We start from the raw sequence: 22,561 nt of genomic DNA on the forward strand, positions 1-22,561 counted from the left end.
CTTGCTTCCTTTTCGCCTGTTACTCACATTTACAGGTTATGGCCCACACTTTGAACAGACTTTATTGCCAGGTATAGCTGACTTTTAAGTAGAGTGGGATGGGGGTTTCCACACATGAAGGTTAAGGTGGAGTTTCAGACATTAGATGTTTAGCTGGGAATCAAAGTCTATGAAATGAAAGAGGAGGCAGGTGCAGTGAAGAGTTAGTGAAGCCTTGGCACACCTGCCAGGGAGCTCTGGAGCAAGTGTTGCCCCTCATGGTCTCAGACTGGGCTAAAGTGAGGAAGATTTAGGGCCTGTATCCCCTCACCTCCCTCAGGCCCTGGGAAGGGCAAGACCTGGCAGGGCAGCTCTCTGCAGCTGAGGCTGACCACAAATCTGTGAGGGCAGCAGGTCCTTTGAATGGGGATCTTGTTGTCATTCAGTTGCTCAGTCATGTCCGACTTTTGTGACCCCATGGACTGCAGCATGCCAGGCCCCTCTGTCTTCTTTTGTCTTCCCTGAGTTTTCTCAAACTCATGTCCTTGAGTCAGTGATGCTGTCCAACCGTCTCATCCTCTGTTGCCCCCTTCTCCTCCTGCCCTCCGTCTTTCCCAGTATTAGGGTTTTTTCCAGTGAGTTGACTCTTCACATCAGGTGGCCAAAGTATTAGAGCTTCAGTATCAGTCTTTCCAGTGAATATTCAGGGTTGGTCTCCTTTAGGATTGACTGGTTTGATCTTGCAGTCCAAGGGACTCTCAAGAGTCTTCTCCCAACACCATAGTTCAAAAGCATCAATTCTTTGGTGCTCGACTTTCTTTATGGTCCAACTCTTACATTCCTGTATGACTACTTGAGAAACCATAGCTTTGCCTAGAGGGACCTTTGTCGGCAAAAGGGGATATAGAGCCACACATACCACAGTGTGCATTCCATTTAGGCCTGGGTTCAGATCCTGACTCTTGATATGTACTTGCTGTGTATGTGAACTTGCTAATTTCATTTTTCTAGGGCTCACACTTCCTCATGCCTGCAGATGGTTAAGGTGCCCCAAAGTCCATGGCAGCCTGCCTTTTCCATATTCTTCTGCCCAGACCCCAGCACACCACCCACACTGAAATGTCACTGATGTTCGGAGCAAACACTGTACCCTGTATTTTCCTGTGTTTGTTGTGCACTATTTAAGTTAGATTATGAGAAAGTACTTGGTTGACCATCAAACACTTGTATACAGACATTAGTCCTCAAGAATATAGGGTTTGAAGTCAAGCCTGGGTTCCAGTTTCAGTTCTTACTGCTTAATAATGGATGACCTCAGTCATCTTTCAGTCAATTGATCTCAGTCAATTTCCTCGTCCAAAAGTAGGAATATTATGTAGTGCCAGGAGTCACTGGGATACTGGATTGAGTTGTAAGAACTAAATGGTTTTAAAACACTTAGCAGACTAGAACACAGTAAGAGGTGTGAAATAATAGTTATCATTGCTGTTAATCATAATGAGTCATGGCTATAAATCATAATTTCAGCCTATCTTTTTCATTTAAAGGTTCTTGGTTACTTGACATGACCTGCAATGGTTAATTGTCTATTACAGGAAAATAGTCTGACTAAACCCTCTGTGTATCATCCAGAAGATGGGGTGGGGGCGGGGATGGAGGGTGGTTGAGTGGGCCCACTGTCTCCGGACAGAACATCAGGTTGCTTCAGTCTCTCTGAGCAAAAGAAGTCATTTCTAGTTTGTGCTGGCCTCAGAAAACGGGGGTTTCTAGACATCTGTGACCTTTGATTGTTAAAGTGCTGTGCTGTTTGTTATTTGGGAAGCTGCTTGCTTCTTCTGGAATGCTGTATAGGAGGAGACCGGATCTATCAAAACACTACCTATGTAACATGGACAAAAGGGAGCAGCTGAAATCTCAAAGAAGCAGTTTGAGACAGGGCTCTCAAAGAGAATTCAGAGAAGACAGGGCTCTAATACAAATTAGTCAGTGATCTTTATTTTACTTCCTTGCTGGGTGTAATGGGTTTCTTGACACTGAATAAATAAAATGGATGGTAATTTGCAGGATATGAATGTTAAAAGTTAATATTTGTATATCAAAAGAAGAGAGGTGAAAGGTAAAGGAGACATAAGAAAGCCTTCCTAAGTGATCACTGCAAAGAAATAGAGGAAAATAATAGAATGGGAAAGACTGGAGATCTCCAAGAAAATTAGCGATACCAAGAAAACATTTCGTGCAAAGATGGGCATAATAAAGGACAGAAAGGAGCAGAAGCAGAAGATACTAAGAAGAGGTGGCAAGGATACACAGAAGTACTCTACAAAAAAGATCTTAATGACCCAGAAAACCACGATGGAGTGATCACTCACCAAGAGCCAGACATCCTGGAGTGCGAAGTCAAGTAGGCCTTAGGAAGTATCACTATGAACAAAGCTAGTGGAGTTGATGAAATTCCAGCTGAGCCATTTCAAATCCTAAAAGATGATGCTGTGAAAGTGCTACACTCAATATGCCAGCAAATTTGGAAAACTCAGCAGTGGCCACAGGACTGGAAAAGGTCAGTTTTCATCCCAATCCCAAAGAAAGGCAATCCCAAAGAATGTTCAAACAACCGCACAATTGCACTCCTCTCATACACAAAGTAATGCTCAAAATTCTCCAAGCCAGTCTTCAACAGTACGTGAACCAAGAACTTCCAGATATTCAAGCCAGTTTTATAAAAGGCAGAGGAACCAGAGATCAAATTGCCAACATCTGTTGGATCATAGAAAAAGCAAGAAAATTACAGAAAAACATCTACTTCATTGACTACGCTAAAGCCTTTGTGTGGATCACAACAAACTGTGGAAAATTCTTAAAGAGATGGGAATACCAGACCATCTTATCTGCCTCGTGAGAAATCTGTATACAGGTCAAGACCAACAGTTAAAACCAGACATGGAACAACAGACTGGTTCCAAATTGGCAAAGAAGTACGTCAAGGCTGTATATTGTCATCCTGCTTATTTAACTTATATGCAGAGTACATCATGAGAAATGCTGGACTGGATGAAACACAAGCTGGAGTCAAGGTTGCTGGGAGAAATATCAATAACCTCAGATATGCAGATGACACCACCCTTATGGTAGAAAGCAAAGAGGAACTAAAGAACCTCTTGATGAAAGGGGAGGGGAAAAAAAAAGGGAAAAAAAAAAAAAAAAAGACCTCTTGGTGAAAGAGGAGAGTGAAAAACCTGGCTTAAATCTCAACATTCAAAAAACTAAGATCATGGCATCTGGTCCCATCACTTCATGGCAAATAGATGGGGAAACAATGGAAAGAGTGACAGACTTTATTTTCTTGGGATCCAAAATCACTGTAGATGGTGACTGTGGCCTTGAAATTATGACACTTGCTCCTTGGAAGAAAAGCTATGTCCAACCTAGACATCGTATTAAAAAGCAGAGATAATACTTCGCTGACAAAGGTTCATATAATCAAAGCTATGGTTTCTCCAGTAATCATGTATAGATGTGAAAACCGGACCATAAAGAAGGCTAAGTGCCTCGGAATTGATGGTTTTGAACTGTTCAGATGGCGTTGGAAAAGACTTTTGAGAGTCCCTTGGACTACAAGAGATCAAACCAGTCAATCTTAAAAGAAGTCAGTCCTGAATATTCATTAGAAAGACTGATGCTGAAACTCCAATATTTCGGCCACCTGATGCGAAAAGCCGACTCATTAGAAAAGACCCTGATGCTGGGAAAGATTGAAGGCAGGAGGACAAGGGGACAACAGAGGATGAGATGGTGAATGGCATCACCAACTCAATGGACATAAGTTTGAGCAAGCTCTGGGAGTTGGTGATGGACAGGGAAGCCTGACATGCTGCAGTCCATGATGTCGCAAAGAGTCAGACACGACTGAGCAACTGAACTGAACAAAATGTGTCAGGTTAAAGATTTTGCAGAGACAAATACACTTTATTTGTATTGTTAGGGCATAAAGTGCTAATTTGCCATTGATTTTGATCTATTTCCGAGTTATGAATAGTAACAATTCAGTAATTCTGGTTACCTTTCAGACCGCTTGAAAAATGAAAAAGAGCCAATGGTGTTGAAACTTAAGGACTGGCCACCAGGAGAAGATTTTAGAGATATGATGCCCTCCAGGTACGATTATGGGGAGGGGAAAGAGATAGTCCTTTTCTTGAGAGATGATGACCCTGGTGAGATGAAGAAGTTACTGACTTTTAAATCTGGCTCACTAATGAAAATCATATATGTTTCCCTGTGGTGCTCTGCCAGAGAAGAGGCTGACTCAGGCATGCATGCACTCATTTGTAGGCAGGAGTGAGATCAGGCATGTTAGGGTTGGGTAGAATATAGTGACATTGCTTAGACAAGAGAGCGGAATGGCTCGATCCGTTTTCCTGATTTGTGCTTGAACCTTGAATCCTCAGAACTTAGTGTTACTTCCTATCAGGAAGTTTTTGCTCAAATCTTTTGTCTGCAGTGTTCTAGATTATTTTGATATATCTGTGTGCTGTAGGAGAGAAAGAATACTTTGCTTATAAGCACTGCAATTCTAACCTTAAATGTTTTTTTCATTTATATTGAAGTACAGTTGAATTACAATGTTGTGTTATTCTACTATACAGAAAAGTGATTCAATTATATGTATGTATATATATACACCCATTCTTTTTCATAATCTTTTTCATTGTGGTTTATCATAGGATATTAAATATAGTTCCCTGTGCTATACAGAAGGACCTTGTTATTTATCTGTTCTATATTTACCAGTTTGTATCTGCTAATCCCAAACTCCCAATTCAACTCTCTCCCACCCACCTCTGCCTTGGCAACAACCAGTCTGTCTGTGTCTCTGATTCTGTTTCATAGATAGGTTCATTTGTGTCATATATAGATTCCACATATACGTGATTAGAAATGCAAGCTTATTTTGCAAATTCATTGTCTTCTTGTTCTAGATTTGATGATCTGATGGCCAACATTCCACTGCCTGAGTACACAAGGAGGGACGGCAAACTCAACTTGGCCTCACGGCTGCCAAACTACTTTGTTAGGCCAGATCTGGGTCCCAAGATGTATAATGCTTATGGTAAGAAAGAAATGGCCCAACTTGAAAAGATTATTAACAGAAGTAAAACACGTTAAAATATTTGTAACATTGGTTTTGGGGGAGGGAGAGAAGATGTCTGTAATCCTACCCCTTAACATAGCAGTGGTCTTCATTATTGCTTATTTCCTTTCATTCCTTGGCCACGTGTATGTATATTTCCCTTTCTTAATTGCAGTTGTAAGGCATATGCCATTTTTTAATAAAAATTTTCCCTTACACTTCATATTATATGGGAATATTTTTACATATTGCTCAGTGGTTTTTAGTGTGATCAGTTTTGATGGTTGCATTTGATGGTACGTCATTTAATGAATGTCAGTTTATTCATTGTTTTAATGTTGCTGGACATTTAGGTCAGTCTGCTGGAATTTCAGCTGTTTTAACATCAGCTGCACTTAAATACAGTGTTCTGTGCTGGTAGGTAGTATTCAGTTATTTAAGTTAGTATTAAACATACTCTTTGAATTTGTATTTCATTGTTATCCCTTCCTCACGTAATCTCAACTCCAGTGTCTCAGACTCAAGGGTGGCAGACCAGAGTCTTTGGCATCTTTGCCATGTTTTCCAGACACCGTTGGGGGAGTGGGAGTGAGGGCTTGGACCTCAGCCCCCAATTCTTTTCTTATGGTGGAGTCTGCCTGGGAACCACCCGGAGTGAGGTCAGGGAACAGTCCCAGAGAGGCCTTTATTTTGGGGAGTTCCCACAGTCCAGGTGCCCAAGATAGTTCTGCCAGGGTGGGCTGAGAGGTGGTCTGGGGAGAGGACACCGCTGGCAGTAGCCCATTTCCGCTTACTCTTCAGGTCTCAGTTTAGAGAGCTCTGCCTGTGTTGGGGGGCAGCAGCTTTTTCTGCAGCTGTGCTACCTTCCCCTGAGCCTTCCAAAGCAGCTGGATGGCTGGATTGCAGGGTGTGTTCTGTTTACAGTGAGAATTTACAACAAATTTACATGAATGGAAGCATTTTTCTACTAAAGCAAATGGTGTACAAATCATGTTACATCATGATTATCCAGGTCTAATAGAAATTAGAAAGCTGTATAAGGTAGAAGTGGTTACCTGAGATGTTTTTAATATAATGAGTCTATTTATTTGGTTTAAATAGCTTGATAGAGGTCTTTTCCTCCTAGATACCAATTGATAGATGGCATTGTCGCTCTATAATAGCTTTTCCTATCAAAATTGTTCCATTCAGAGTAACCAGTTAGGGGTGGAAAAATGTGTTCATTTTCAAACACCTTCAACCTTATGATAAACCTCATTAATGAGCAGTCATTTTTCAAAAGTTGGGTGACTGAGCAGTGACTTCTCCATGAGACAAAGTAGAGTGAAAGGCTCTTTGCAAAGATCATAAGTCAACCTCTCTCCAGCTCCACCACCACCAGCAGTTTTACAAATAGGAACCAGGACTTGAGGATGATAGAGGGGACATTGACCTAACTAGGAGACCCAAGGGGCGTCTAGTAACAGGTCTGGGACTAGGTCTTAAGTCTCCTAATTTCCAGGCTTGAACCAGTCTCTAGCCCCAGTGGTCTGTCACGTAGCAGCCCCTACTGTGTCTGCTTATGTTCTTTGCGTGAAAGTCCATGGTGTGTTTTGTTTCAGGATTTTCTATTTTATGGGAATCCTTTCCCTGGGACCATTGTTTTTGGTTCCTCTGTCTAAACCAGCAAGCAGCTTCGGATATCGCTCTGAGACGTGTTCACCTTTCCTCACTCCTCCAGCTCCATCTGCTTCCTTCTGCTCCCAGTGTTAGGCCACATCCTGACATTTGTGCTTATCATTTCCTTACATTTATAATTTTACCATAGATTTGTATTACTGCAGAATGTTCTTTCAGTATTTAACCTGCTTTTGAGCTTTATATGAATGGAATCAGACTTAGGGATATTCCTCCATGTCGTCATTAATTGTCATTAATTAAATGACAATTGTCATTAATAACTTCATTTAATTCAGTTGCCACCTATCACATTGCTTTTTTTTTTTTCTCAAATTATACTTGTTTACTTTTTACTATAGAAAATTAAATGCACTGAAAACCTGAATCTAGGACAGTGACTTCCCATGTACTCGTCTCCCAAGTTACAACCACTCTCAGATTTTCTTCCCATAGTTGTTTCCTTATTTCCTGTCTTCATACTTTTTCCTTTACTCTTTGAAAGAAAATCTCATACATCCTATGATTTTGTCCAATATTTAATGCTTTACTCACTCCTAGGGCTGGCATTTCAGCAAACTGGAAAGAAGGGAAACTAGCTGAGTGAGCCCCAGGGCCATGATCCCAGGTTGAAATGATAAGGTGTTGGCTGCTCCTAAACCACAGGCCCCTGTGAGCCAGAGAGAAATTCCTTGGCCTCCAAACAAGACAGGGCTTAAGTTGCAGGGCCTGGCAGGTTAGAAAACAGCCTTATCCCGAGCCATGCTTGGCTCTGTGCCCAGTCAAGAAGCAGTGTCCTCATGTCAGGATGGGGATCCAAGGTAACCGCCGGGCTTGACAAGCCTCAAGGTGAATGCTGAGCAAATGAGCCTTCTCCTGAGGGAAGAGATTAGTCTCCGTTATGAGCACCAGCATGGACCTCATGCTTTGGCTTGTGTGTGCGTGCTAAGTCGCTTCACTCACTTCTGACTCTATGTGACACCATGGACTGTAGCCCGCCAGGCTCCTCTGATCATGGGATTCTCCAGGCAAGAATACTGAAGTGACTTGCCATGTCCTCCTCCAGGGGATCTTCCCAACCCAGGGATCGAACCTATGACTCTTTATGTCTCCAGCATCGGCAGGCGGGTTCTTTCCCACTAGTGCCACCTGGGAATCCCCTGCTCTGGTTTAACCTTTTCCATAGTTGAGGGATCCAAGTGTGACTGAGTACATAGTCATTTGAGGTCCTAGCTTTCTGTGTTTGGGGCAGGGGTAGAGAGGTGTTCTGTTAGACTCCCCATCTTATGTCTTACCCCAGAGTCCTCGGCTGTGACAACCAAAGCTTGAAAGCTTGAGCTCGCCTGGTTGAGCAGACATCCTTTTGGCAAATCCCAGCCTCAGTAGTCCACTTTACCGTCCCGAGTCCTACTTTCTAGTGTTGACTTTCTTTTGCCAGCATATTGGCTCATTTTTAAAAAGCCCTTTTGTCCTTTTTTTTTTTTTAATTTCATCCATATTTTATTTAAATTTCATCCAGATTTTCAGGTATTTTGCCTATCACCAGAAACTAATATTAGGACTTGGTTTTTTATTCTTACAAAAGTAAATGTTTAATATTTATTCAAAGTTGAAAGGATAAAATAACTTAATATTGAATATTGTTCTATTACTCTTCCTTGCTTAGAAGGGTAGATTTTAAAGTTTGTGGCCAAGTATTCCAGGGAGTGGGAAAGACAATGGCAGCCTGTGCTGTTTCAGTAAATTTCAGGCTTTTCTGCCTGCAGGATTAATTACTCCAGAAGATCGGAAATATGGAACAACAAATCTTCACCTAGATGTATCTGATGCAGCTAATGTCATGGTCTATGTGGGAATTCCCAAAGGACAGTGTGACCAAGAAGAAGGTAGGGTCCTAAGCATAAAAAAAGTGGGGCTTACTCTCTGAGCTGGAACATACATAGTCTGACATTTGCCTTCTCTTGCTCCAGAAGTCCTTAAAACCATCCAAGATGGAGATTCTGATGAACTCACAATAAAGCGATTTATTGAAGGAAAAGAGAAGCCAGGAGCTCTCTGGCACATATATGCTGCTAAGGACACAGAGAAGATACGAGAATTTCTTAAAAAGGTGTGCTCCTTACCCTATGGCATGTGAAGAGAGAAGCATGCAGAACGGCAGTATTATTAATTACTACATGTCGAGACCTCACTGGGTCACTGACGAATAATCACAACCTCAAACTTTAAACCTGTGCATCTCAGATTGGGTAGGCTAAAGCTGGTTTCTAAGGATCATTGGTTTCTAGATGATTAGGCTCACATCTTTGAAAAGTGGGGAACTTGTTTTGTTTGTCATGTCTGTGTTTTATGTTCCAGTGAATTTGAAGGGTTGTGCTCTGCCTTTACCTTCATGGTAGTTCCTCTGATCATCACATAGTATCTGTTTTTACAGCCCTAAAAACCTAAGCCCTTCAGAAACCCATGTATCATTTCTTCACCCGTGATAGCTGTCTTCCAAGTTACTCAGGTCTCTGTTGTCTTTGTCCACCCTACTGGTGGCCATCAACTTACGAAGGGTCATGGGAGAGGTATACTGGGACTTTGACGATCCCAAGATTCCAGTAGTTAGGTTATTTGGCAAGGGTTCTGTGTGGAACCCTTTGTTCTAGACACAGATGGACATGTTCAGTTTTTAACCTGTTCGCCACTGAGGCTGCTAGTTTTAGCGTAGATATTTATGGCCAGTACTCTTCATTTGTTCATGAGGAATGGATATTCATGGTAGCCTGATGCCAAGTAAGATCCTTAACCAGTGTTTCCTTCAGTCAAGATGTCTTTTGCTAAGGATAACTTGGTTCTTCAGAGGACCTGCTGGTCACCATGTTGTTCCTTTGATAGGGTCACCCTGAGTCTGTGCTGCCCAATACTGGTCTAGAATAAACAGGTTTCATCTGTAGCCATCTTTGGGACTATTTCATAACTCAAATTGTTAAGTGAATTAGAGGTTTTTAAGAACTGCAGGGCAATAAATCTACTTATAAGGAGCTTGAGTCTATTTACATTCAAAAGTCTAGGCCAGAATATTGTCCAGACACAGTATTTACAAAAATAATGCAGACTGCCAGTCGTGGTTTATAGGAAATGACAAAGGAACCCACATTTTCTTTCAGTCTCCTCTTGGTTCGTTCAGTTATTGTCTTTGAGTACTATTTTCTTTTTCTGCCAGCCAGGGCTTATGTTGAAGAAGGCCTGACGTTTACTGACCATCCACATTGTTCAGGGGGCCAAATGCCCTCCTGGAGCCCTAGCACGTAACTCAGTTTCATAACCTTTGGAATGTATTCTAGGTGTCAGAGGAGCAAGGTCAAGAAAACCCCGCCGACCACGATCCCATTCATGATCAGAGCTGGTATTTAGACCGATCATTGAGGAAGCGTTTGCAACAAGAGTATGGAGTTCAAGGCTGGGCTATTGTGCAGTTTCTTGGAGATGTGGTATTTATCCCAGCAGGAGCGCCACATCAGGCAAGAACCATGACTGGACTCTTTATTCTCCATCCACTGCTGATGGGGCTTGTGTTACCGATGTGTCTTCTTGTTTTCCAGGTTCATAACTTATATAGCTGTATCAAGGTGGCTGAAGATTTTGTTTCTCCAGAACATGTTAAGCACTGCTTCTGGCTTACTCAGGAATTCCGCTATCTGTCACAGACTCATACAAACCACGAAGATAAATTACAGGTAAAAATAGCTGTGATCCCGGGCATTCTCTGACTCTGGCTTCATGGCCCTTTATCAGTGAATGTCCATCCATACCAAGCTGTAGAACAAGGAGCATATGATTGAAGCCCTCCACAGGGCCCAGTTCAAATTCCCTGGCCACGAGAAGATCGATCCACATCTCCAAAAAGTGGGCATTTACTAAGTTTAATGCGGATGAATTTGAAAACATGGTTGCAGAAAAGCAGCTCATCCCAGATCACTGTGGAGTCAAATACATCCTTAATCATGGGCCCCTGGACAAATGGCGGGCCCTGCACTCAGGAGAACCTTGGTGCTGTCCCCTCCTTATTCATGCCCACCAATAAATCCTCATTTCCTGTCAACAAAAAACATAGTCCATGAACTTGGCCATATCACACTAGGTAACAGTGAGTTGAAGAACTGGCTGGTTCTACTACCTACTTAGGCAAAGGAGGAATAAACCAGAAGGGAATCTCACTTTGGTTTAGAGGCTTGCAGTAGTGAATTATCTAAAACATGTGATTTCATTTAGAAAACTAGGGACGTATATAAACCCTGAAAAAGAGAGCTGTACCCTGGGACTTGCTTTTCTCTGCACTCAGTGAGGGCAGGGCCACATAGGATCAAAGCCTCTGGAAGGAGGAGAATGAGCTTTTCAGTTCTTCAAAGGAGGCATGGGTTTAAAATGTGTATAAAAGCCTCAAGGATCTTAGGGACCTTTCAAGTATTATTAATGTTTCATATTGAATTTTGAGTCTTAAGTTCCGAGAGCATGGTAATAAACTTGGTAGGGGGAAAGTTTATTCTCAGTTGACAGATTTTAAAGTTAATGGTAAACTGACCATATTTTCTCTCATTTCAATCAGGTGAAGAATGTTATCTACCATGCAGTAAAAGATGCGGTGGCTATGCTGAAAGCCAGTGAATCCAGTTTTGGCAAACCCTGAGGGTCCCAGAGGAGCCTTACCCCTGCACATTGGAAGTGAATTACTGGCAGCTGTTCAAACTCTTCAGGCAGGATTCCTGTGGACTTTGAGACTCATGTTACCTCATCTTCTTTTTTAAACTGTACCCACCTGGTAAGGGGGTACTCTGTCTAATGTATATTTCTAGTGTTTACAGACACTAAATGTGTATATGTAGTAACTATTTACAGAACATGCATCCTTTAAAACTGTGACTTCTCACCTAGTGCAGAGCTTCTACCCAACTGTAAAAACAGAACCCCTTCTCAGTTCTGGAACAACATCTGCAGTTACTCCCCAGCTGTGTGGTTGGACAGTTTAGTCAAATGGATTATAACTCTTAGGAACCACCACACAGTTGACTTGGGTTGTGTTTTGTTGTGTCTGTCTGAGTACCCTCTCCCCCAGCCCTTAGGGTTCAGAAGAACAGTGGAGGAAGCGACCACCAACAGTGCAGTTCTTATACTGTATTGCATTAGGAATGGCATTATATAGCAGAAGTCAACTACTGTACAATTCTTGGGGTTAACCATCTTTAGTTAAATGGAGTTTTAATTTAAATTGAAGCTTTGCTAATTTTAAGTGTTAAGCATTTTGCATTAAAGTATTCATATAATGTTTTGACTCAGTTTATTGGCATTATTCTCTGGTGGCAGAGTCAACACACATTTCATCAATGTTAATAAGTGTAAGAGTTTACGCCAGGAAGTCGTCTTAAAAGCCCAGAAATTCAATGCTATAGTGATTTCTGAGTGGGTATTACAGTGCTCACATGGAAACAAGTTCCTCCCCAGCCAACTGGAAACTCCTGTCACATTTTTGTAAAGAAACACTGCTGATTAATTAACTTTAGAAATGAGAATTAACCGAAAAACCAAATGGTGACTAGCTAAATGATTCTAAAAAGTTAAGAGGTCAAAATACTTTGTCTCTCTTCTGACCCTTTATAATTCAACAGTTTACAAAAGAAAGTGAAATTATTAGAAGTTTTAAAACTGTAGTATCAAAAATAATCATCTGTATGAAGAAAGGAAATTCATAAAGAAGCCAGTTTTCTCTACCTTGTTGATTCTCCTAGACAGCTCTAGCTATACTGAAATGAATTAAATTGAAATCAAATAACATAGACAAGGCCTGGAGCCTGGGTTTTTACCTATGAGCTCAGAGTGGTAAATCAAAGATGCATTCCTAATGCCAACCCACCTCAAGCCAAAATCTTTAATGGATGAACTTTCAAAAACAAAGTTTTCTGAAAAGAGTAAATGGAAACATCTATTAGTGGGAAACATCTTCCCTGGGAATGTCTTACGAGAAGCTCCTTTATACAGTTTTGGATCTAGAATTGGCACTGTTGATTAGAAATCTCCAATAGCCAAAAGAAGATGAAAAGTTTAATTTTCTACTGAAGAAATCACCATCAAGCCAGACCTCAAAGGAATCCCAGAGATAGTTCCAAGGACTTATTACTTATAATTAGATGCATTGTGCCCACAAATATAAAAATTGAAAGCTCCCATGAGCAAGAGTGAATGCAAACCTGCAAACTGCTATATTAAACCTGCAATGTTTGTAGATTCTGGAATGATCCAGTACTTTATATTCTGAAACGTTTAGTATGCATGAAGAAATGGGTGTATGGGATATGATAAAAGAATGAGATTGCCAGAAATGACCAGATTGGGAAAGAAGCTGAATAGAATTTACAGAAATGAGACACGATGATTAAAATTAGAAATTCAGCACATGAGTTAAGGAGCAGAAAAAAGTTCTTTTACAAACCAAAAGATTGGTAAAAAGATACATCTTTGAGTAACAAGGAACTATAGAGAAATGTTTACTTACAAGCCAGACAGAGGGAAGTACAGGTTTGACAGTAAGTCAGAGAATCAAGAGATTGGTGAGGGACGGGATAAGTCTAGACACCTAAAAATTATTTCCCTTGTTCATTACTGACATTTTCGGATAAAAACCAGGATTTCTTAGGAAAGAAAATTAACCCACATCATGATGCAAGAAAAAATGGTACACAAGGGAAATTGTAAAATCCCTGGATAACCTTAAGCAATTTTAACAGTATTTTTGTCCTCTAAAAGTTAAACAGAATTAACGTATGATCCAACAACTCTACTCCTAGGTTTAAACTCAAAAGAATCAAAAGCAAGGATTCAAGCAGATACTTATACACTCATGTTCACAGCAGCATAATTCATAAGAGCCAAAAGTGGAAACAACCCAACAGGTGAACAGATAAGCAACGTGGCATTTATATACGGTGGGATATTTCCTGCTGCAACATGGACAAGTCTTGAAAATATGCTCAGTGAAATATGGCAGACACATAGAACGAGATACTGTATGATTCCACTCATATGAGGAACAGTCTTATTCCTAGAATAGAGCAGGAAGTAGAGTGATGGGTACTGGGGCTGAGAGGAAGGGGAAGTGGCAGTTACTGTGTAATGGGCACAGTTTCTGTTTGGGATGATGAAAAAATCCTGGGGATGGATAGTGGTGATGGTTGTCCAACATTGTGAATGTCCTTACTACCACTGAATTGTACACTTAAAAATGATTAAAATCATCAATTTTGTGTTATGTATGTTTAAACCAAAATAAAAATTAACTCCCAAGTAGGAAAAACCTTTGGAGTCGAATGAGAAAATGACATTCTTATTTTCAGTTGATGAAAAAGGTAGAAGGAACAAGTGGGCCTTTTCTAAGTACAGCTTTCCCCCACTATTTGAAAGGAGAGGTTTCCTGTGAAACCTTTCACAAGCGTAGAAGCAAGTACCTTAGGACACATCTTGCTAACGGACACACAAAATAAGTCGACATCAAGCACAGGTGCTCACAGACACAGCTCGTAGCTATGGTGCCCTGATGCTGAGTGTAGTTTTCTGTAAAGGAGCATGGCAATGGCACTTAAACGGCTCCGCATGTATGCTGCCTCTGTACAGCTTGTTGCAAAACAAACGCTGAATGCTGTTTTCACATTTTGCCTTTTTTTTTTTTTTTTTTGTAAAAGCAAAAAATCCTCTTCAGATTTCTTTGCATTAGCAAAACCAGGTACTAACGTAGGTATTTCATAAATGTGAAGTAGTGTAAAGCAAACTTTCAAAAAGTGGGGGATAGGGACTTCCTGGTGGTCCAGTGGTTAAGACTCTGCACTCCCAAGGCAGGGGGCTTGGATTTGATCCCTGGTCAGGTACCTGGATCCCCCAGGCCACAATAAGAGTTTGCAAGCTGCAACTGAAGATCCTGCATGTTGCAATTAAAACCTGGCACGGCCAACTAAATATTAAAAAATAATAATATGTTCTATGATGACTGTGGAAATAACTACAAAATCCTCAAATGTTGAAAAATTAAGCAACATACTTCCAAGTAAATCAATGACCAAGAAGAAATCATAATGAAATTAGATAGTTGAAACAATAGTAAAAACACAACCTTCAAAAATGAATTCAGTTTACATCAGTGCTTAGATGGGAATTTACAGATTTAAATGTATTTATAGTAATATTTCTAAAATGTGTAGTAGAAGCATTTCATCAGTGAAAACATGCAGTTGATTTTAACTATAGATTCAATTTTTTCAACAGATCTAAAACTTCAGATTTTATATATTTTTTGTATGTTTTATGTTAGCTATGGCCTTGTATGACACTATATAATATATCCAGGTACATTCCCTCTACATTCACTTTTTTGAGAGCTTTAATTAGAAATGGATGTTGACAGCTACTTGTCAGCCATATGATCTCAAGGGTAAACAACCAATACTCTTCAGTGTACTGTGTTGCTGGCATTTTTTTTTAATGTATCGTGGTTTGTGTTTTTGCATCCTGTGATGTCTAAAATATGCCCATCTGCATCTGCTGCTTCTAGTGGGAAAAAGAAGAGGAAGGCAATTACTCTTTGAGATAAAATTCAGGATAATTGCCCAGCACAAAGGCGGCAAGCAAGTCAGTAATGGTCACTGCACATGAGTTAGGAATTTCCATTGATGATTTCAACCGTCTTAAAGGTTAAGAAGTGAATCAGTGATGCAGTGAATAGCATCAATTAAACACACTGTCATCACAAAAGAGCTGATCTAATGATGATACTTAAAAGTTGTCACGTGCTATACCACTTAGCCAACTGATGCCCTCAGCAAAGGCAAGAAGGCTTTTTGATTCACTCTTTATACCCAAGTGTTTATAGCAACCTGTGGTAGGTTTCAGAGCTTCAAAGGGCATCATGATTTTCACAGTGTGAAATTCAGCAGTGAGGCAGCAAGTCCTGATGCTAAAAGGTGCTGATGATTTGAAGGAAAAGCTATATAGGATAATTGTGGGTGAGAAATATTCGCCAGAGAGACTTCCCTAGTGGTCCAGTAGTTCGGAATCCACATTGCAATGCAGGGGACGCAGGTTCAATCCCTGGTTGGGGAACTTACCCCACATCCCACGGAGCAACTAAGTCCACATGCCACAACTAGAGAGTCCCTGTGCTGCAACGAAAGATCTGTATGATGTAATGAAAATCCCATGTGCTGCAACTAAGACCCCATGCAGCCAAATAAGTAAATGTTTTTTTTTTTTAAATTGCCATAAGAAAAAGTTAATATTGATGAAACAAGCTTATTCTAGAACTGTATGTCAGGACATATATATATTCAAGAGTCAATACAATGCCAGTATTCAAGGCATTCAGAGACCATTTAACACTGCTTTTGGGTGGAAATGTTACAGAGTTCAAATTAAAGTCTTTCCTAATGTACCACTTAAGGAACCCTGAAGCATTAAAAAAAATGTGAACAAGAATACACTTCCCATTATCACAGTAAGAAAACTTGCAGTACCATTGTTTGAAGACTTTAAAAAAAAAAAAAAACTATTTGTCACAGGCAAGAGAATATTGTAGGCAAAACAATATTCCATTCAGGCTGATCTTAGACAAACCTCCAGGGCATCCACAGCATATTTGTGACATGTATCCTGATGTAAATGTTGTGTATTTGCCTCTAAACATGGCCACACTCCAAATGTTAATCATCATTGCAACATGGGAAGAAGTCACACACCAATGGCATTTGGAAGAAAGTTTTGAATACATACATGAATGCATTCAAAGGCTTTTGACCAAGGTTCTGTTGCTAATACAGTAACAAGATAGAAGTGCTTGGGAAGCAGCAAGAATTGGACTTTGATAAAGAGGGTATTCATGAACTTCTCGGCATTGAGGCTGAAGAGCCTTCCAATGAAGAGCTGATTGAACCGGAGAAAGAAAGGAGTTGAGGTGAGGAAGAAGTAGTTCTATCCGAGACACCAAGAGTTCACAGCAAAGAAACTTAGCAGAGGTGTTTGCTACTGTCACCAGTGGTGTACAGATGTTAGAAATATTTGTTAATTATAAGAGACTGGCAAGACCTGGCAGGTAGGTACAGGAAGCTCTTGCTTGCCATAGAGAAGAAAAACTGCAAAGCTAGTTATCTTCCTGAAGATACTTCCTGTATTTACTAAACCAAGGGTCTGTGCCCCAGTTCGTCCTTCCAGCTATGCTCAAGCCTCATCAGAAGAGAAAGATTGATGACACTGTAGCTATAGCATCATCATCCAGCAATTAACTTTAATTTAGTGCTTTGAACATTCCTCAGAACAGTGTGCTTTCAGCTGTGAGCGCTAGCTGCATGAGTAGCCATGCACACTCTGGTTTTCACTTTCAGTACAGTCTTCAGTAAGTTACATAAGATAGCCGATGATTGTTCAGTTGCTCAGTTGTTTCCTACTCCTTGCAACCCCATGGACTGCAGCATGCCGGGCTTCCCTGTCCTTCACTCTCTCTCAGAGCTTGCTCAAACTCATGTCCATTGAGTCAATGATGCCATCCAACCATCTCATCCTCTGTTGTCCCTTCTCCTACTGCCCTCAATCTTTCCCAGCATCAGGGTCTTTCCAGTGAGTTGGCTGTCACATCAGGTGAACAAAGTATTGGAGCTTCAGCTTCAACATCACTCCTTCCAATGAATATTCAGGACTGATTTCCTTTAGGATTGACTGGTTTGCTCTCTTTGCTGTCCAGTGGACTCTCAAGAGTCTTCTCTAGCACCACAGTTCAAAAGCATCAACTCTTCAGTCTGAGCCTTCAATACTTATAAAATACTTATAAAATAGGCTTAGGTTAGATGATTTTGCTCAACTCTGGTTTAATGTGTTCTGAGCACATTCAAGGTAGGTAAGGCTAAACTATGATTTGCCAGATTTGTATCTAACAGTGCGTGTGTGTCATCTTCAGAGTTTTCTACATATAAGATCGTGTCATCTATGAATAGGGACATTTCACATCTTCCTTTTCAATCTGGGTGCCTTTAAATTCTTTTTCTTGCCTAACTGCCCTGGCTAGAACTTCTAGTTCCATGTTGAATAAAAATAGCAAAAGGAAGCATCCTTGTCTTTTTTGTGACCTCTTTTTCTTTTTCGGTTGTTTCTGTATCTTGATTATTATAATGCTGCAATGAACTTAGGTGTGCATGTATTTTTGCATTAGTGTTTCCCTTTTCTTCAGATAAATACCCAGAAATACAAATGCTGGATCAAGTAGTAGTTCTACTTTTAATTTTTTGATTTCCATTTTCACTTACTGGTGAGTTTTCTAGTTTCCCTCTGTTACTGATTTCTAGTTTCATCTTTTGTCAGAAAAGGTCTTTAGTATAATTTCAGTCTTTTAAAATTTCTTGAGATTTGTTTTGTGGCCTTCCATATGGTTTTTCCTGGAGAATATTCCATCTGAGAACAATGTGTATTCTGCTGTTTTGGGGTATAGTATTCTGTATATATCAAATTGGTACATAGTGTTTTCAATTCTTCTATTTCCTTATTGATTTTATGCTTGGCTGTTCTGTTCATTATTGAAATTTCTACTATTAAGAATTGTCTGTTGCTCTCATTTCTAGCAATCTTTGCTTCATATATCTTGGGGCTCTATTATTAGGTGCACATGTAATTGTTATATCCTCTTGACAGATTGACCCTTTTGTCAATATATAAGGTTCTCCTTTGTATCTTGTAATCTTTTTAAACTTAAAATCTATTTTATCTGATAAACATGAAAGTGAAAGTTGCTCAGTCATGTCCAACTCTGCAACTCCATGTACTATACAGTCTATGGAATTCTCCAGGCCAGAATACTGGAGTGGGTAGCCTTTCCTTTCTCCAGAGGATCTTCCCAACCCAGGGATTCAACCCAGGTCTCCCATATTGCAAGCAGATTCTTTACCAGCTGAGCCACAAGGGAAGCCCATTTGATAAACTTATAGACATCTACTTCTTTTTCAATTACTATTCCTATGCAATATCTTCTCCCATCTTTTTACTTTCAGTATTTTGTATCTTTGTACAGTACCTAAAATGAATCAGCATATAGATGGATTATGTTATTTGTTCTTCCAATCTCTGCCTTTTAATTGGGGTTTAGTCCATTTATATTACTAATAAGGAAGGACTTAGCTGTTTAGCTGTTTGGTTTTTGTATATATTTTTTGTTTAGTTTTTCCATTATTGCCTTTTTCCACATTTAGTTGAAAATTTGTACTATACCATTTGATTTCCATTTTCTTTCCTTTTCTGTTAATCTCAGTAGTTACCTTAGTGATTATAAGTAACATCTTAAAGTTACAATGACCAAGTTTGAATAATAGCAATTTTGTTTCAATAGTGTACAAAATCTCTACTCTTACACATCTTAGTCACTCCTTCTTTATATTGTTTTGTCACAGCTTATTAACTCTATACATCGTGTGTCCATTAGTATGGATTTATAGTTATATTTGTATGCATCTGCTTTTAACCTTTATTAAGAAAAAAGAGGAGTTACAAATGCAAAAGTACAACACTGGCTTTTATTTTACCAATATAGTTACCTTCACTGGTGTTATTTTTTTTTTCACATGGCTTTAAGTTACTATCTAGTGTCTTTTCACTACAGCTGGAGAGACTTTCTTTAGCATTTCATGTAGGGCAGTTCTCCTTTTTTGTTTTAAAGCAAGGCATATCTTATTTTCTCCTTCAAGTTTGCTGGTTATGATATTCTTCATTGACAATTTTTGCTTTCAGTGCCTTAAATATGTCACTCCAGTTTCTGGCTTCCATGGTATCCAGTGAGAAAGTAACTGTTAATCTTATTGAAGATCCCTAGTATGTGAGGAGATGCTTCTCTTCTGCTGCTTTCAATGTTCTGTCTCTGTTGTTCAACAACTGGACTATAATGTTTTAGTGTGGATCCCTTTGATTTTTATCTTACTTGGAATTTGTTCAGCTGTTTGCATGTGCAGATTAGTATCTTTCAGATATGGGAGGTTTTAGGTCATCATTTCTTCAAATATTCTTTTTGCTCCTCTCTCTCTTATCCTTCTGGTTCTCCCATAATGCACATGTTGGTGAGCTTGATGGTCTCCCACAAATCCCCTGGGCTGTGTGCACTTCATTTTTCTTTCTGCTTCTGAGACTAGATTATTTCAGTTGTTTTATATTCAAGTTTACTTATTTTTTCTTCTGCTTCCTCAAATATGCTGAACCCCTTTAATGTATTTTTTCATGTTATTGTGCTTTTCCAGCTCCAGAATTTCTATATGGTTCCTTTTTATAATTTCTCTATTGATATTCTCATTTTGTTCATATATTATTTTCCTGGTTTTCTTTACTGCTTGAGCATACCTGAGACAGTTGTTTTATAGTCTTTGTCTAGTAAGTGTGATGTCTGGGCTTCCTCAGGGATGGTTTCTGTAATTTTTTTTTTCCTTTGAATGAGCCATACTTCCCAATTTCTTTGTATGCATTGTGATTTTATTGTTCCAAACTGGACATTTAAATTATTCCTGAATAATTCTGAAAATCAGAATCTTTCACTTCCCCAGGATTTTCTGAGTTTTTGAACTGTGTTCAGCCAGTATTTTAACAGAGATCTCCGTGAATGCTAGAAACTTAAAAAACAAACAAGAATACCTGTTCCTGTCTTCTATGGGTTGGCTCTGTGCTTGGACACTCTTTACCACTTAGCCAGACCATTTATGATTCTAACTCAACCTTCACTTTCTGAATGCACCAAGCCTAGACCTACGGGTCTTTTCAGGTCTTTTCTGAGCATAATTACTATCCTGGCTTTCTAAATTGCCAGTATACCCAGTTGTTGTTGAATGCACTAATATAAAAAAACAACAACAAAAACAACAACAAAAATGTCTCCCTGACTTTTCCTCCCAGGTTTTGAGTATGTTTCAGCTGAAAAATTTTGCACCAGGTGGCCACATGTTAAAAAAAAGAAAATTCCATAACATGTTTTCAAGCAATAGTTGATGCTTTTCCACCCTGGATAAATTCCAAGATAGGCAAACCAGAGATCAGCACCTTGTTATTCCTTCAGGATGGCCCTTAGATTGGGGTAAACACGGTAACTTGTGAATAAGGTCCTCTCTCTTTCCCTGGAACTAGGGACCAGGGTCTCACATTTGAAAATGTGGGCTGCTGTCTTCAAGATGCTGCCAAGCTGTGACAGGGGTCTGGCAAGCGCAAATAAAAATGCCACAAAGCTTTCTGTTTTTTCTTTTTTCTTAATATTTTCTTGGTTGTTGTAAACCTTTGTTTTCCAGAGTTCTGAAACTTCTGGGACTTTTTCAATGTTTCTTTGGAAGGATGGAGGTTTGAAACTGTCTACTCCTCCATTTTGCTGACATAATTCTGTACATATATTACATAAATATAATTATTTGTAAATGAGAACTCCCCTGGCTTAAGAAAAGGTATTTCCCTACTGTGGTTTAGACTTGAATTTCTGAAATGGCTCACTGGCTAAGCAATTCTCATTCTGGCATCTCAAAAGAAAAGTGCTTGGTTAAATAAACTTGGTAAAAGCATATGAAAGGCTATGAAAAGTTAAAGAAGCCTGCTTTATGTTTATTTCAACCAAGCACTTCCCAAGTTTATTTTCACTTAAGAATCTTTCTCACTGGTAATACAGAATAGCTTTTGAAGGGCATTTGTCACCAGGGTAGGACAAGAAAAATGGTCCAGTTTTTTAAAGCTTTTGATTTTTCACAGTTGCTTCCATAAATACAGTTATGGGGCTGGATTTTGGGGAGAGGTGCAGAGGCAGACAAGACTAGTACTCTTTTGGAACAAATAAAGGTCATGACCCCTTCTCTCCAGGAGTTCTAAGACATACCTGTAAATGTATCAGACAAGAAAGAAGGCTGAGGCCATGTGGGCTGTACACGGGCAAGGGCCCAGGACGTCGTCTCCAGCAGACAGTGTGGGGGGATGGGGAGGGACAGAGAGAGCAGTTATGATCTGCCTCGAGTGCACTGCTGGGTGAGCACCACAAACTGGACCGTCATTTTTAAAGAGTAAGCTGTGTTTGAGAAGAAAACAAAACAAATGAGTTGGTGGTGTGGAATGCTATTCTGAGTACCCTTGAAATTTTTTGGGGAGGGGCACCAAGTGGAATCATCTGTGGTTAGGGTGGGGCGAGTGGGAGCTGGTGCTGAAACGAAGTCAAGGGTTTAGAGGAAAACTTGTATTGCAGATGTTGACACCACAGTTTCCCCTTCCAGATTGTGGACCTTTGAAGGGCCAGAAGAGTATCTGACTTACCTTGTTTCCAATGATACCCAACAGAGTACTGGGGGAAAATGGGATGTGTGGCCTAATAATGAGCCAACAGTGCTCTCTCCTTAGCCTGAAAATAGGAATGGAGTAAAACCCTCAAACAATTAAAACAAACCAACCCTATATTTAGATCATTTTATTTGAATGGCTGAAAGAGTGGTTGTCATTATTCTGTCCATCCATGCACCTGGATAAACTCTGATTATCCACAATAAGAACAAAAGTGCTCAGAGATTATGAGCATTCCTTAATTCCAAAATCACTCCGTGAATAAATCAGCCAGATAAATGCAGTCATAAAACTATCCTGCCAATGTGTTGGCTCCTCTCGACTTGACTTGTAGATTCAAAGCAATCCTAATCAAAATCCCAGCAAGTTATTTTGTGCATATTGACACATGAATTCTAAAGTTTGTTTAGAAAGGCAAGAGACCCAGAGCAGACAATACAACACTGAAGAACAAAGTTG

At 39.8% G+C, this 22,561-nt stretch overlaps 1 protein-coding gene across 6 annotated transcripts in view; it reads left to right on the forward strand.

Moving 5' to 3' along the window:
• KDM3A (lysine demethylase 3A) overlaps positions 1-12,074 on the forward strand; it is a 54,801-nt gene extending 42,727 nt beyond the window's left edge. For 5 of the 6 annotated variants that reach the window (XM_061155287.1, XM_061155292.1, XM_061155288.1 and 2 more), the window contains exons 20-26: positions 4,044-4,131; positions 4,953-5,083; positions 8,527-8,646; positions 8,731-8,870; positions 10,090-10,266; positions 10,348-10,482; positions 11,352-12,074. In XM_061155287.1, the coding sequence (XP_061011270.1) occupies positions 4,044-4,131; positions 4,953-5,083; positions 8,527-8,646; positions 8,731-8,870; positions 10,090-10,266; positions 10,348-10,482; positions 11,352-11,432 (872 nt within the window). In that variant the 3' untranslated portion in view covers positions 11,433-12,074. The remainder of the gene's footprint in view (positions 1-4,043; positions 4,132-4,952; positions 5,084-8,526; positions 8,647-8,730; positions 8,871-10,089; positions 10,267-10,347; positions 10,483-11,351) is intronic. The other variant, XM_061155291.1, reaches the window with a different exon arrangement.
• The last annotated feature ends 10,487 nt before the right edge of the window (positions 12,075-22,561 follow it).

This window comes from Dama dama, chromosome 11 (assembly GCF_033118175.1).
Source record: "Dama dama isolate Ldn47 chromosome 11, ASM3311817v1, whole genome shotgun sequence".
Taxonomy (NCBI): Eukaryota; Metazoa; Chordata; class Mammalia; order Artiodactyla; family Cervidae; genus Dama; species Dama dama.